Genomic DNA, 12873 nt, shown 5'->3' with positions numbered 1-12873 from the left:
CAAATTTTCAGGAAACAAAACATGTTTCATAGCATTTAAAAATTAAGTGAAATGTTATATTGAATCAATATTGCCCTGGAAAAAACAAAAAGCGATCTGGATGTACTTTCTTTAAAGTATTTTTATAATATTGTTTCTAATTGTTACCTCTGCCTAGCACTTGAAATGTTATATTAATTGTCCCATTGTATTTACATTCATTGTTTTGTTATATTTCCTTTAAAAAATTGTAAATGTTTTACCTCTCAGGAGACAGTGGTTATCCCCTTAGAACGTGGCTGCTAACTCCACTAACTAGACCCCAAACCGAACAAGAACGGCGTTATAACGAGAAGCATTGCCGGACGCATTCAGTGGTCGAACGCACTATTGGTCTGCTAAAAGGATGCTGGAGGTGCTTGGATACATCTGGTGGCACAGTATTGTACACCCCTACAAAAGTTTGCCGCATTGTTGTGGCTTGCGCAGTGTTGCACAACATTGCTCAAAAGAAAGGTATACCTGTTCCATCGAATGCCCATCCTGAAGATAATGAACCCGACCCTGGCCCTCCTAATGCAGTGCATAATGCTATGGCAATACAGCGGCGTATTAATGTAATAAATGCAATGTAAAAAGACAAGTGAATTCAAACTGTTTCTTTTTTCACAAGTTCTTTAAGTGAACCACTTATTTCTGACAAAATTGTTTTTCTTTCTTTCAGTTCGGAACACACCGCATTAACAGCATGAACCATGTGACGTTGGGTCTGCATGACTTCTTCCGTCAGTACACGCCTTGAGTTACCAGCGCTCGGTGGTGGCACAAAGCATGATGATGATGATGCACTGGATTGCGCACAGGATGGGGTTGCTTGGGCATTTGATGATGGCGGCACAATGGACGTTGGTGGAGGCACACAGGATTGTGGTGGCACACAGGATGGTGGTGGAGGCACACAGGATGGTGGTGGAGGCACACAGGATGGCGGCGGCGGTGGCACGTAGGATGTAAGCCTACCTTGTCTACCCCACTTGGACCACTCACCGGGCTTGAAGGCATTCCAGGATTAACTTTTCCTTTAATCATTAAAAAAACGTTTAATTAAAGGTTGTATTGCATATCTGTAAATGTGTGAAATAAAATGTGCACTTGATGACTTGCTTTTGTCTTTTTAAGTTAAATTTTTTGCATATGAATAAACAGGAAAATCGACTGTTTTAATAAACGTATTTCTTAAATACAGCTGCATCTATTGCTAGATTTGTCACTTGGATATTTTAGGACTTTCCACTTCCGCGGAATTTGAATTGATTGATTTAAATTATCCACAATAAAAAAAGCAGAATTTTAAACAGACAAAAACCTATATAATGTGTAGATAAATCAATTACTTACCATCGTCACCGCAAATCACATCCGTATCACCTTGGAATTCTGGAAGAACTCCACTTAATCCTGTTTCCCCTATAATCGCGCCCACCCTTGCATCAAAGGCTGAGAGGTCAGTGATTCCTTGACCACCACCAGTTGTTACAACACTGCGCCTGTGTGCACATATTCTTTTTTTTACCACAACTTTTAAGTCTGACCATTTTTTTTGGTCTCTTGGACTGTGCGAGGCACCGATGTAACAGCATTGACTGCTTCTGTTACTTGCTCCCATTCTACCATCTTTCTTTTATTTGAAATGCTCGCAGAGAGCCCACCAAATAAAACTTTTTTTCGGCCCTCCACCTCAGACAGCAGTACCTCCATCTCGCAGTCGGTGAAGTTTCCTTTTTTTTGCTTTTCGTTTCTGTTCTTCCATTTTTAGCCAAACAGATCAATGACAATTATCGGTCGTATTAATATGCAGGGAGATCATACATATTCAAAATAGGCGGTCTTAACCTCCAAATATGGTTATTTCGGGAGGAGATTGGGGTAAGCTATAAGCACGTGCACCTGCGCACAATATTCAGATAATTGTGATTTATAAAGCGAACCTTGCGCAGGTTCTGGCGTACGTACGGTTTTATAAATTTGAAAACTTTTGTGTGTACGCAAAATCTGCCTTATGTGCGTACGCACACTTTATGGATGAAATCTACGCAAAGTTTTATACATGAGGCCCCAGATCGGTAGGACCGCATTCAGCTAGAAGTAAGATTTTCGATCACACTGTAACTTTAGATGGCCTTTCTGTTCCATCACGTGCAACAGTAAAAGACCTCGGTGTGATTATAGATTCCAGCCTTTCATTTGAAGCACATGTAGATAATATTACCAGGATAGCATTCTGTCACCTCAGAAATATTGCCAAAATAAGAAATATACTGTCGCTAAACGATGCAGAAAAACTAATTCATGCTTTTATCACCTCTAGGTTGGACTATCGTAATGCCTTACTGTCTGGTTGTTCAACTAGATGCATAAACAAGCTTCAGCTAGTCCAGAATGCAGCAGCGAGAGTCCTCACTAGAACCAGAAGACACATCACACCTACCTTATCTTCACTTTATTGGCTCCCTGTAAAATTTAGCATTGATTTTAAAATACTATTCTTGACATATAAAGCATTAAATGGTCTCGCGCCGCAGTATCTGAGTGAACTGCTAGTGTCTTATGATCCGCCATGCCTACTTCAATCAGAGGATGCAGGCTGCTTGTCAGTACTCCGCATTATGAAAAATACAGCTAGGGGCAGAGCTTTTTCTTACAAAGCCCCAAAATTATGGAATAATCTTCCAAATAATGTTCGGGACTCAGACACAGTCTCAGTGTTTAAGTCCAGGCTAAAAACCTATTTATTTAATAAAGCATTTTTATAAATAGATTTATCTTGGGTAAAGGGGCAGATCTAGGGGACTCATGGACGTAGAGTATTATGGTGAACTGGTATGTTTAGATGCTGTCTTCCTCACTCTCATTGATCACTCAGGTTTGTTGACAGTGAGGTGATTGTTTGCCTACTTCTCAGGAAGCCCTCATGTCTGTGTTACCTTCTGCCTCTCCCCTTTTAGTTATGCTGTTATAGTTAGTCCTGCCGGAATCTTTGCTTGCAATCTACACTAAATATACATTCACATACATTATGTGATTGCGACCATACCTAACTGTTATCTCTCCTCTTTTGCTCTTCCCTCTTCTCTTCTCTTTCTTCCCTCTCTCCCCCCCCCCCCCCCCCTCTCTTTCCCTCTCTCTGTCGAGCTACACATGTCATTCCTGAGCTGCCAGTGATCCAGACTCCCTCTGCCCTCCGGACCTGTCTGACCCATCCTGGTGCCCCGCTTCTGGTTGGAGATCTCGTCGCATGGATGCCCAGTGTGTCTCTTTGGAATGCGTCTGGTGTCTGGGGATGGTTTCACTTTACCATAAAGATGGTTCTGGCCTCGACTGGTGTTGACACCTGTCTCTCTGAGGCTGCGTTTGCTAGTAGTTCAAGATTGCAATTGTCTCCAATAACGACCTGGACTCCATATTTACATCAATTAACATCAACTGTTATAGCTGAACTGCCTGCCACCTAACACACTGTATAAATGCAGATCAATTCCTGCTTTCTGTTTCACCCAAATGAGGATGGGTTCCCTGTTGAGTCTGGTTCCTCTCAAGGTTTCTTCCTATTACCATCTCAGGAAGTTTTTTCTTGCCACTGTCGCCCGTGGCTTGCTCACCAGGGACGATCTGCTCATTTTGATTTATGCACACTTACATTCCATACTGACTTAAATAATTATTTCCTTTTGCTTGTGTAAAGTTGCTTTGTGACAATAACAATTGAATTGAATTATCAACCCCTAAACTTATCGGTAGACGATAATTTAATTCAAATCAATTTTATTTATATAGCGCTTTTAACAATGGTCATTGTCTCAAAGCAGCTTTACAAAAATGAAAGAAATTATTATTTTTTTTCAATAAAAAAAAATAAAAAAATAATGATAATAATAAATTGTGTATGTGTGAGAAAAATGTGTCTAGATAATAATGAGATGAATGAATGAAATGTCTCTGATGAGCAAGCCAAGGGTGACAGCGACAGTGGCAAGGAAAAACTCCCTGAGATGGTAATAGGAAGAAACCTTGAGAGGAACCAGACTCAACAGGGAACCCATCCTCATTTGGGTGATAACAGATAGAGATGATATAACATCATGTGTGTTATGCAGCTGAAAGTACAGTACAATATAACAGAAATTCTTTAAATTAACATGAAGTCCAGTTCATCATAGGGATGAGTCAGTAGGTGCAGAGGGCAGATGGGGTCTGGATCACTGGGAGCACAGGAGCAGCATGTGTAGCTCCAACCATCATAAAGCAGAATCCAGCTGGAGGTGGTCCTTCTCTGGATGCCTCAGGCTCCTCGCAGGGTTGGCCTTTGTCTACTGAAGCTGGCACAATCTCCAGATGCCTCAGGATGGGTAGAAAAGTACAGAACAGATGGAGAGAATTAGCGTAGTTGCCATTCAGGATAGATGTACTGAAGTATGAAGTTATGGGATGAGTTACGCGTATGCCAGATTAAAGAGATGCATCTTGAGTCTACTTTTAAACTGGGAAACTGTGTCTGAGCCCCGAACACTGTCTGGAAGGCTATTCCAAAGCTTTGGAGCTAAATATGAAAAAGCCCTACCCCTTTTTGTAGATTTTGAAATTCTGGAAATTATAAGAAGCCCATAGTTTTGTGATCTTAAGGAGCATGGTGGATTGCAGCGTATCAGAAGACTGGTTAGGTATGTGGGAGCTAAACCATTTGAAGCCTTGTATGTAAGTAATAATATTTTGTAATTAATTCTAAACCAAACAGGTAGCCAGTGCTGGGATGATAATATTGGGGTTATATGATCATATTTTCTGGATATAGTGAGAACCCTGGCGGCTGCATTTTGGACTAACTAAAGCTTGTTTATTGAGGATGCAGGACAACCACCTAGTAATGCATTACAATAGTCCAGTCTGGAGGTCATGAATGCATGAACTAGCTTTTCTGCATCAGATACGGATAAGATGCTCCTAAGTTTGGCAATATTTCAAAGATGGAAAAGATCTGTTTTTGTGATATTGGAAATATGATTTTCAAAGGACAAGTTACTGTCTAATATTACACCCAGGTCTTTTACTGTTGAGCTAGTAGTAACAGTACATCCTTCTAAACGCAGGCTGAATTGTGAAAGCTGTTGTGTGCGGGTTTTTGGGCCGATGAGTAATATCTCTGCCTTGTCTGAGTTTAGTAAAAGGAAGTTATTGGTCGTCCAGTCTTTTATGTCCTGGACACACTCGGTTAATCTAGACAACTTAGGTATTTCGTCTAGTTTTGTTGAGATATATAATTGGGTATCATCAGCATAACAATGGAAACCAATCCCATGTCTTCTAATGATGTTACTCAAGGGAAGCATGTATATTGAGAACAGCAGAGGTCCTAAAACTGACCCTTGTGGGACCCCACATTTAACTGGCATTACACCAGATGGTTCTCTATTTAGATCTACAAAATGGTATCGATCAGAAAGGTATGATCTGAACCATTTTAATGCCTGTCCCTGAATACCTATGTGATTTTGTAAGCGATCTATGAGAATATTATGATCTATAGTGTCGAATGCAGCACTAAGATTAAGCAAGACTAGTATTGAGATGCAGCCTTGGTCCGATGCTACACACAAGTCGTTTGCAATCTTAACTAGTGCAGTTTCTGTACTATGATGGGGCCTGAAACCTGACTGAAATTCTTCAAGGATGTTGTTTTCCTGCAAGAATGTGCATATTTGAGCTGATACTACTTTTTCTAATATTTTTGATATAAAGGGAAGGTTTGAAATCGGTCTGTAATTTATTTCATTCTTTCAAATTAGATTTTTTAAGAAGCCGCTTAATAACTGCCAACTTAAAAGGTTTAGGGACGTGACCTAGATATAATGAGGAATTAATAATGTTTAAAAGTGGCTCTCCAACCGTATGCATCACTTCTTTTAAAAATCTGGTTGGGATTGGGTCTAACAGGCACGTTGTTGATTTAGCTGAGGTGATAAGTTTATAAAGCTCTTCCTGTCCTATACCTGTAAAGCACTGAAAAACTAAATGTGAAGCCTTAGGCGGAACTAGATCATGAGATGCTATTAGAGGTTGAACCTCCGTTATTTTCTTCCTGATGCTATTGATTTTTTCATTAAAGAAGTCCATAAAGTCTTCACTACTAAAATGTTGTGGAGTACTCTCTGCAGGCATCTTAGGTTTTGTTAGGCGAGCCACTGTACTAAATAAGAACTTGGGATTGTTTTGGTTTCTTGCTATCAGTTGGCTAAGATGCTCGGTCCTAGCAGTTTTTAGAGCCTGTCTATAGCTGCACATACTGTCTTTAAACGCAATTCGAAAAACTTCTAATTGAGTTTTTCTCCATTTTCGCTCGAGGTTACGGATTGCTCTCTTTAGGGCGCGAGTATGACTATTGTACCAAGGTGCAAGTGTTTTATCTCTAACTTTCTGATGGGAACAACAGTGTCTAATGTACTGGTAAAAATAGTGGCCATGTGCTAGTCACTTCATCTAGATCGTCTGCATTTAGGGGTCTAATAAGAAATTGGGACAGATCCGGCAGATTACTTGTAAATCTGTCTTTAGTAATCGGTTTCATATTTCTAACAAATCGATAATGTGGGGAGACACACCTAATCTGTTCTACGGGTAGAGTATATATCAGGAGGTGATGATCTGTGATATCATCACTTTGAGGTAAAATCTCTATATTAGAGACATCTATACCATGGGATATAATTAAATCTAGCGTATGATTACAGCGGTGAGTTGCTCCATTTATGTCCGTAAATGTGAGGGCTAAAGCGTCGTTAGCATCATCTACATGAATGTTAAAGTCTCCTACTCAGAGTTAACCAATAGGTTTGATAGCAGATGTCCAAATTCTTTAAGAAAATCGACATATGGCCCTGGGGGTCTGTACACGGTGGCCAGGGTAAAATATAGCAAGGATTTATTATGTATTTCATTGAGTGCAACATTAATGATGAGCACTTCAAATTAGTTAAACCTGGGCCTTATTTTCTAAGTAACAGTAAGTATCATTGTAGATAGTGGCGACACCACCACCGTGACCAGTAAGACGGGGCTCGTGCTTTAAAAATTTCCTGATGGAGTAGTCTCATTTAGACCAATATATTCATGTGGTTTAAGCCAGGTTTCGATGAGGCAGAGTGCGTCAAGGCAATAATCTGATATCATTTCATTAACAATAAGAGCTTTAGGCGCAAACGATCTAATGTTGAGAAGTCCAAACTTTAGAGGTTGATTTCGATTACTTTTTTGGCCTTTTTCTGGTTATCAGATTCGGCTGGATTTAACAAATTTATTCTTTTTTCTCACTATTCGGGAAACAGACACAATTTCTATAGGAGAAGCTATGTGTGTGCATCTATTAGTATGGTGAGTTGTATTGTGGCTAATGTCTAAAGAATCTAAAGTATGACTTACCGCCAGTTAGATGGTTCGTAGTGTCCTGGAGATGTCAGAGAGGACCGCTGCTCCAGCTCTGCTAGGGTGCAGGCTATCGGTGTGGTAGAGCCTAGGCCGCTCCCAGAAAACATTCCAGTTATCAACAAAGGGTAATCTCTGTTGTTGACACCAATATTGTAACCATTCATTAAAGGCAAATAATCTAGTGAACCTCTCGATTCCCCGCTGAAATGTGGGAAGCGGTCCAGATACGATGATCTTTGTCATGGGTGATGTGCTACGGACCTTCTCGACCAGGCTCCTGAAGTCCTTCTTTAGGATCTCCGTCTGCCTCAGCCTGGTGTCGTTCGTGCCAGCATGAAGGACCACAGTTTGAATGTTCTTCCTCAGGGCCACAGGCACCTGTGCAGCAACATCAAGAACATGTGCACCAGGTAAACAGCGAGTGCACGCCTTACCTTTAGCCGTGGTAGCACGCACGTGCCGGACGATAGAGTCTCCGATGACCAGCGCGTCGTGTGCCGTATCACGGAGAGGAGCAAAGCGGTTTTGGGTCGCGATGTCGAAGACGGGTGTTGGCGGAGGAGGAGAGGTTCTCGCCCAGGGCATGGCGCGCGTCTTCCGCTGCTGCTGTTTCCAGGCCTCGTGGTATCCCGGCGCCGGGGTGAAGGAAACCTGGGCGGGCTGCGTCCTCGGTGCGTTGGACCTGGGCAAAGAAACACGCGGGGTTGAGGTTGTAGGAGAATTCTCACGCCGAGAATTTACCTGAGACAGGTGAGCGTCGGTGAGCGACGATTCCAGCATGGCTTTCCGCTGCTGTAGCTGGGCCAGCTTCATCTGTAGGTCACGGATCAGCTTCTTCACGGCCTTCAGCTCCAAATCCACCGAGTGCAGCTCCAATGTCTCCTCACCTGCACTCAGAGGCAGAGACACAACCGACATGGTGTATAGAAACGGAGATAACCGGTGTAAAAGAGCGTAAACAAACTTGTGATAGCCGGGCTAACGGGCTAGCGATGCTAATGGCGGCTAAAAGCGGTGTGCTGCAAAACAATTAAAACTTAATGATATAACAGGCGTTTCGAGTAAATATATTAAAAGATACTATAAAATACTCATCTCTTATATGTTCACTTTTCGTAAGAGGACGAAAAAGTTGAAAAATTGGTCAGTTTGGCGGAGCTCGGAAAAAAGCAGCGTCTCCAATCCTCATCCAAGGGGTCGAAACAGAGCAAGTAGGAAGAGGAGGTGATGATCTTGACACCTCATTAGTAGAACCCCCCGCTGATCATCCCTGCTCTAATGATCAAAGTAAAAACCTGATCATTATCAAAGTAAATACGTGCTCATTTAGGAAATGTCTGTTTTATGACCCTTTTTGCTTGTCCCTCGTTTAGGAAGTGTGTTTACCCTTAGGGTGTTTGTTTACATGAGACTTGATGTTGAGGGTTGAAAAAAGAATATCTTTATTTCGTTTAAACTCATTTTATTTTTTATATATAAAAAACATTATACAAGAAGAAAAAAGAATCAATCACGTAGTAATACTAACAACGTTTGATTACTTTCAAAGCTTGTGTAAGGATTACATTGCCATTTCTATACACATATTTTTTTTTCCCTTTAAAAACATCATATAAGAAGAAGAAAAAAAAGAATCGATTATAATAGTAATATTAACAATGTTTGATTACTTTCAAAGCTCGTGTAAGGATTACATTGCCATTTCTATACAAAACAACATGATTTTTTTGCAAGTCGTTAACAATGTCTACAGAATGATTGTTTTTTTAATAAAAATAACCATAATATTAACAAACAATGCATAAAGTGTACACATACACTCAACAAAAATATAAACGCAACACCTTTGTTTCTGCTCCGATTTTTCATGAGATGGACTTCCCATTTTGCAGAACCGGTTACAGATTTAATAATACACAGAATTTCTTCAAATCTCTTTACCTCATCAGATACACACATAAAATTGGATTTAAACTTTAAAGCGTCGTCGACTCTGTTTTCGATTACTTTAACCACCAGTCTCTGCATCTCGCTGATCACCAAATACTCGTGCGCATACAAGCTCTATTTTTGCAGGCAGTTACCCATCTTCTTCTTCAGACGGCGTTCCCGTACCAAAAGTTCACAACTTTTTTTAAGCTTCGGTTCTTAGGCGTAGTATCGTCCTCCCCGGTTAAGTCTTTCTGTATCTGTATAAGCGTCTCTTTGACATCCTCGGTGGTTCTCCCCGCGCATTTTAACCTGGAGACAGACTGTTCACTTCCAGAAAGCGCACAATAGACGAAATAAAACGATCAGTCCATAGTCTCTTCCGCACTTCTTCAAAGTTATCTTGGAAAAACGCATCATCGTGATGCAGCCCTCCCAATCACACGGCTGACATTCAGACACTGTTGAAGGCACCGAGGCTTGTGCTAAGTCGCTCGCTATGACACCAGTGACATAAATTCGGATACCGTGACGAATGGGTCGAAGCTGTGAACTAAAGGGATTTAAACTGACCGCCTGAAGAAGAGGCAGAGCTAGAAGAGAGCACATCTCGTCACAAGCTGATCCCTCCAATCACGACTCTTGTGGAAAAGTCCTGTGATTCGCTCCCCAAAACCTTTGTGCATTCTGATCCAGGTATTTATTGGGATGTTCACCACACTCTGTGTTGAAGCGCTCCACGGTCACCAAACCCTCTGGCTCGTTCTTGCAGGTCAATCCCCAGCTCACGCGGTAAAACCATTTACCCGTAGCTGCTGCTTTTGTCTCCCATATTATTCTCATTTGTCTTTCCTTAGATTCGTTTTGCAGCACAGTCTTTGCTGCTGTTGTTGGTATTTCATCGACACAAATTTCTTCTTTAATTTTGTGCCAAAGATTTAGGTTCTCACTCTCTGGTAAGGATCTTTTAATCTTCTTTTTTTCATTAAGTAGATTGAAAATCATCGATCTAAACACACCAGTCGTTTGAGGTGATCATTGTTTTTTCAACACACATGTCAAATGTTTTACCATTCTTCAGTTGGTAAAAAACATCTCCCCGTCTAAGTATTTAAACACGAATCCTTACTTGCGCCTGTGATCCAGACTCATCTTTTCCCGAAGCGATTCACGCGGTGGTCGCAGAGTTCGATGCAGATACATAACACGTTTCTTCTGAGCTCTAGTTAAAGACGACTCATACGCAGCCATCAAAGGCAACTCCGAAATTATACCCTCATAAGCATTCATTTTCATCGGTAATAATGATAGTAATACTAATAAAAGAAAACACAATACACCTACAATCAACTTCTCACATCAACATAAAAATGATGCGAGAAGTTGATTGTCTAACGCATAAGCATCGTTACACCCCTCTTTTATCGAACCTCCAGGTCATAAAAAAAAATCCTAAAGGTCATCCAAAGGTCAACTAAAGGTCATAAAAGGTCATAAAAAAGCAATAAAAGGGGCAATAAAACTGTCAAGATTAGGTTTGATGAAAGCTTGTTAGGTACTATTTTTTTCAGGCTGCTTGTCAGTACCGCGTATTATGAAAACTACAGCAGGGAGCAGAGCTTTTTCTTACAAAGCCCCAAAATTATGGAATAGCTTTCCAATTAATGTTCGGGACTCAGACACAGTCTCAGTAGGCTAAAAACCTATTTATTTAGCCAAGCATTTTTTAAAATAGATTTGCCTTGGTTGACTGGTTGAGAGATTATTTTGAATCGTACATATTTTTTCACATTTCAAACACATTTCCATAATTTTCTTTAGATTCTGTAAAGCTGCTTTGCAACAACGACCATTGTTAAAAGTGCTATACACAAACATACATCCTTTACAAACTCTAGTCATGAGTGTGAGCGAAAATCCCAGCAGGAGATCAATTGATTCTGATACTTAAACTAGTCCATCTGGTTCGATTAATCAATTGATGTGAACAATGACTGAAGCTCTTGACCTGTATCTGTATATTATTATTATTATTCATTTATTTATTATTGCATCACTGCCATGTTTATGGCTGATTAGATTAAAGCACTAATGTGTACTGGTGTTCATAATAAATTGGACAGTGAGCGTATCTAAGTATTTTTCTACCCTATATATGGATCACTCCATGATAACTGCATCTATTTGTCATCTGTGGTACAGTTACAGTGAGGTCACTGAATTAGTATATACATAACAATTAAAATATCATAAAGAAAATCTACTTTTAAATGGGTCCAAAACTGACTAAAGCGTTATTTTGAAATGTTCTAATTCACAAATCCTGCAGTTTAAATTCTCAATGATTTTTAAACTTCTGCTAACTTTATTTACTGACTTTTTGAATGTTTTCCTTTTATGTTTTAAGCAAAATGTTGATTGACAAATGTCCTGGTTACATGCACAACACAGTAACTGTGAGACATAATGATGCTGTGTGATCTTCTCGCCAGTATGTCCGTATTATTTCTGTGTATAAACATCTGTGTAAGGATGCGAGTTCTGACTGAAACTCATTTTTCTGGAGCCCTCACATCACAGTCTGTATGCAGTGTGTATATGTGACAGCAGTTGAAGTAGATAAAGGAATTCTGAGTAAATAGAATGCGAGTTAATACACATTTGCTATGTGATAATGAAGCCCTGCAGCACACGGCTCTATAGGATTAACTCCTCCCACATAAAGTAAACACTGCTGGAGTCACGCTATCCACAGGATTTAAAGCTGGTGGAAGCTCACCTACAAACAGACAGCGAAGAGACAGGAGACAACACTCAGGGATCCACACGTTCAGGTAAGATCTGTCTACATTTTATTGCTAGAAGGGAGGAACAAAAGTCAAAAAACAATCATATTAGTTTCTCTTTTAAACTGCACAGCAGACCAACAGAACCTTGTGCAGTGTTCAGCTGGACAGCCATAAGATTTAACTGAAAACATTTTACATGTTCATTTCTCACAAGACTCCAAAATCCTGTAAGCATTCATTTTTTGTAGAACCTCTGCTTTATGGATCATATTTTATAAAAATGTTACTAATTTTAATAGGACTTTTGCTATGATGTTGATGCTCTACAGAACTTACTATAGCTTTTTAAAGTTCCAGGAAATTTCTGAGGAGACATGTTCTATTGAGCTTTATGTTCGTTTACAGAATGTTTGTCCTTAAATGAAATACCATCAGTTGTTTAGAATCCTCCTATTTCTACACTGCTATAGAATATCCACAAACACATTAACATTTTTTGTACTTGCTGATAATTAAATAATTGTTGCTCTATCTTTGATGAAAACCAGATTCTAATTAAAGACCATACTGTGCAACATTGTGATCAATATAGAGTTTGGCAGAAAGCCATTCACAGCCTTTGGATGATCAGATTAATCAGAGCAACACCTCCTGATCAAACGAGATCATTTACACCCCTTCTTTCCTTTTATACTGCATT

The 12873-nt window shown here is 40.0% G+C and overlaps 1 protein-coding gene across 1 annotated transcript in view; it reads left to right on the top strand.

Annotated features, from left to right (window-relative positions):
• The first annotated feature begins 867 nt into the window (after positions 1-867).
• The window catches only part of LOC128520327 (calpain-1 catalytic subunit-like), a 35134-nt gene continuing 23128 nt past the window's right edge, over positions 868-12873 (top strand). Inside the window, exons 1-2 of the mRNA XM_053494516.1 lie at positions 868-989; positions 10081-10176. Of these exons, the coding sequence (XP_053350491.1) occupies positions 868-989; positions 10081-10176 (218 nt within the window). The remainder of the gene's footprint in view (positions 990-10080; positions 10177-12873) is intronic.

This window comes from Clarias gariepinus, chromosome 4, assembly GCF_024256425.1.
Source record: "Clarias gariepinus isolate MV-2021 ecotype Netherlands chromosome 4, CGAR_prim_01v2, whole genome shotgun sequence".
NCBI classification, from domain to species: Eukaryota; Metazoa; Chordata; class Actinopteri; order Siluriformes; family Clariidae; genus Clarias; species Clarias gariepinus.
This window is presented reverse-complemented; position numbering and strand designations above follow the sequence as displayed.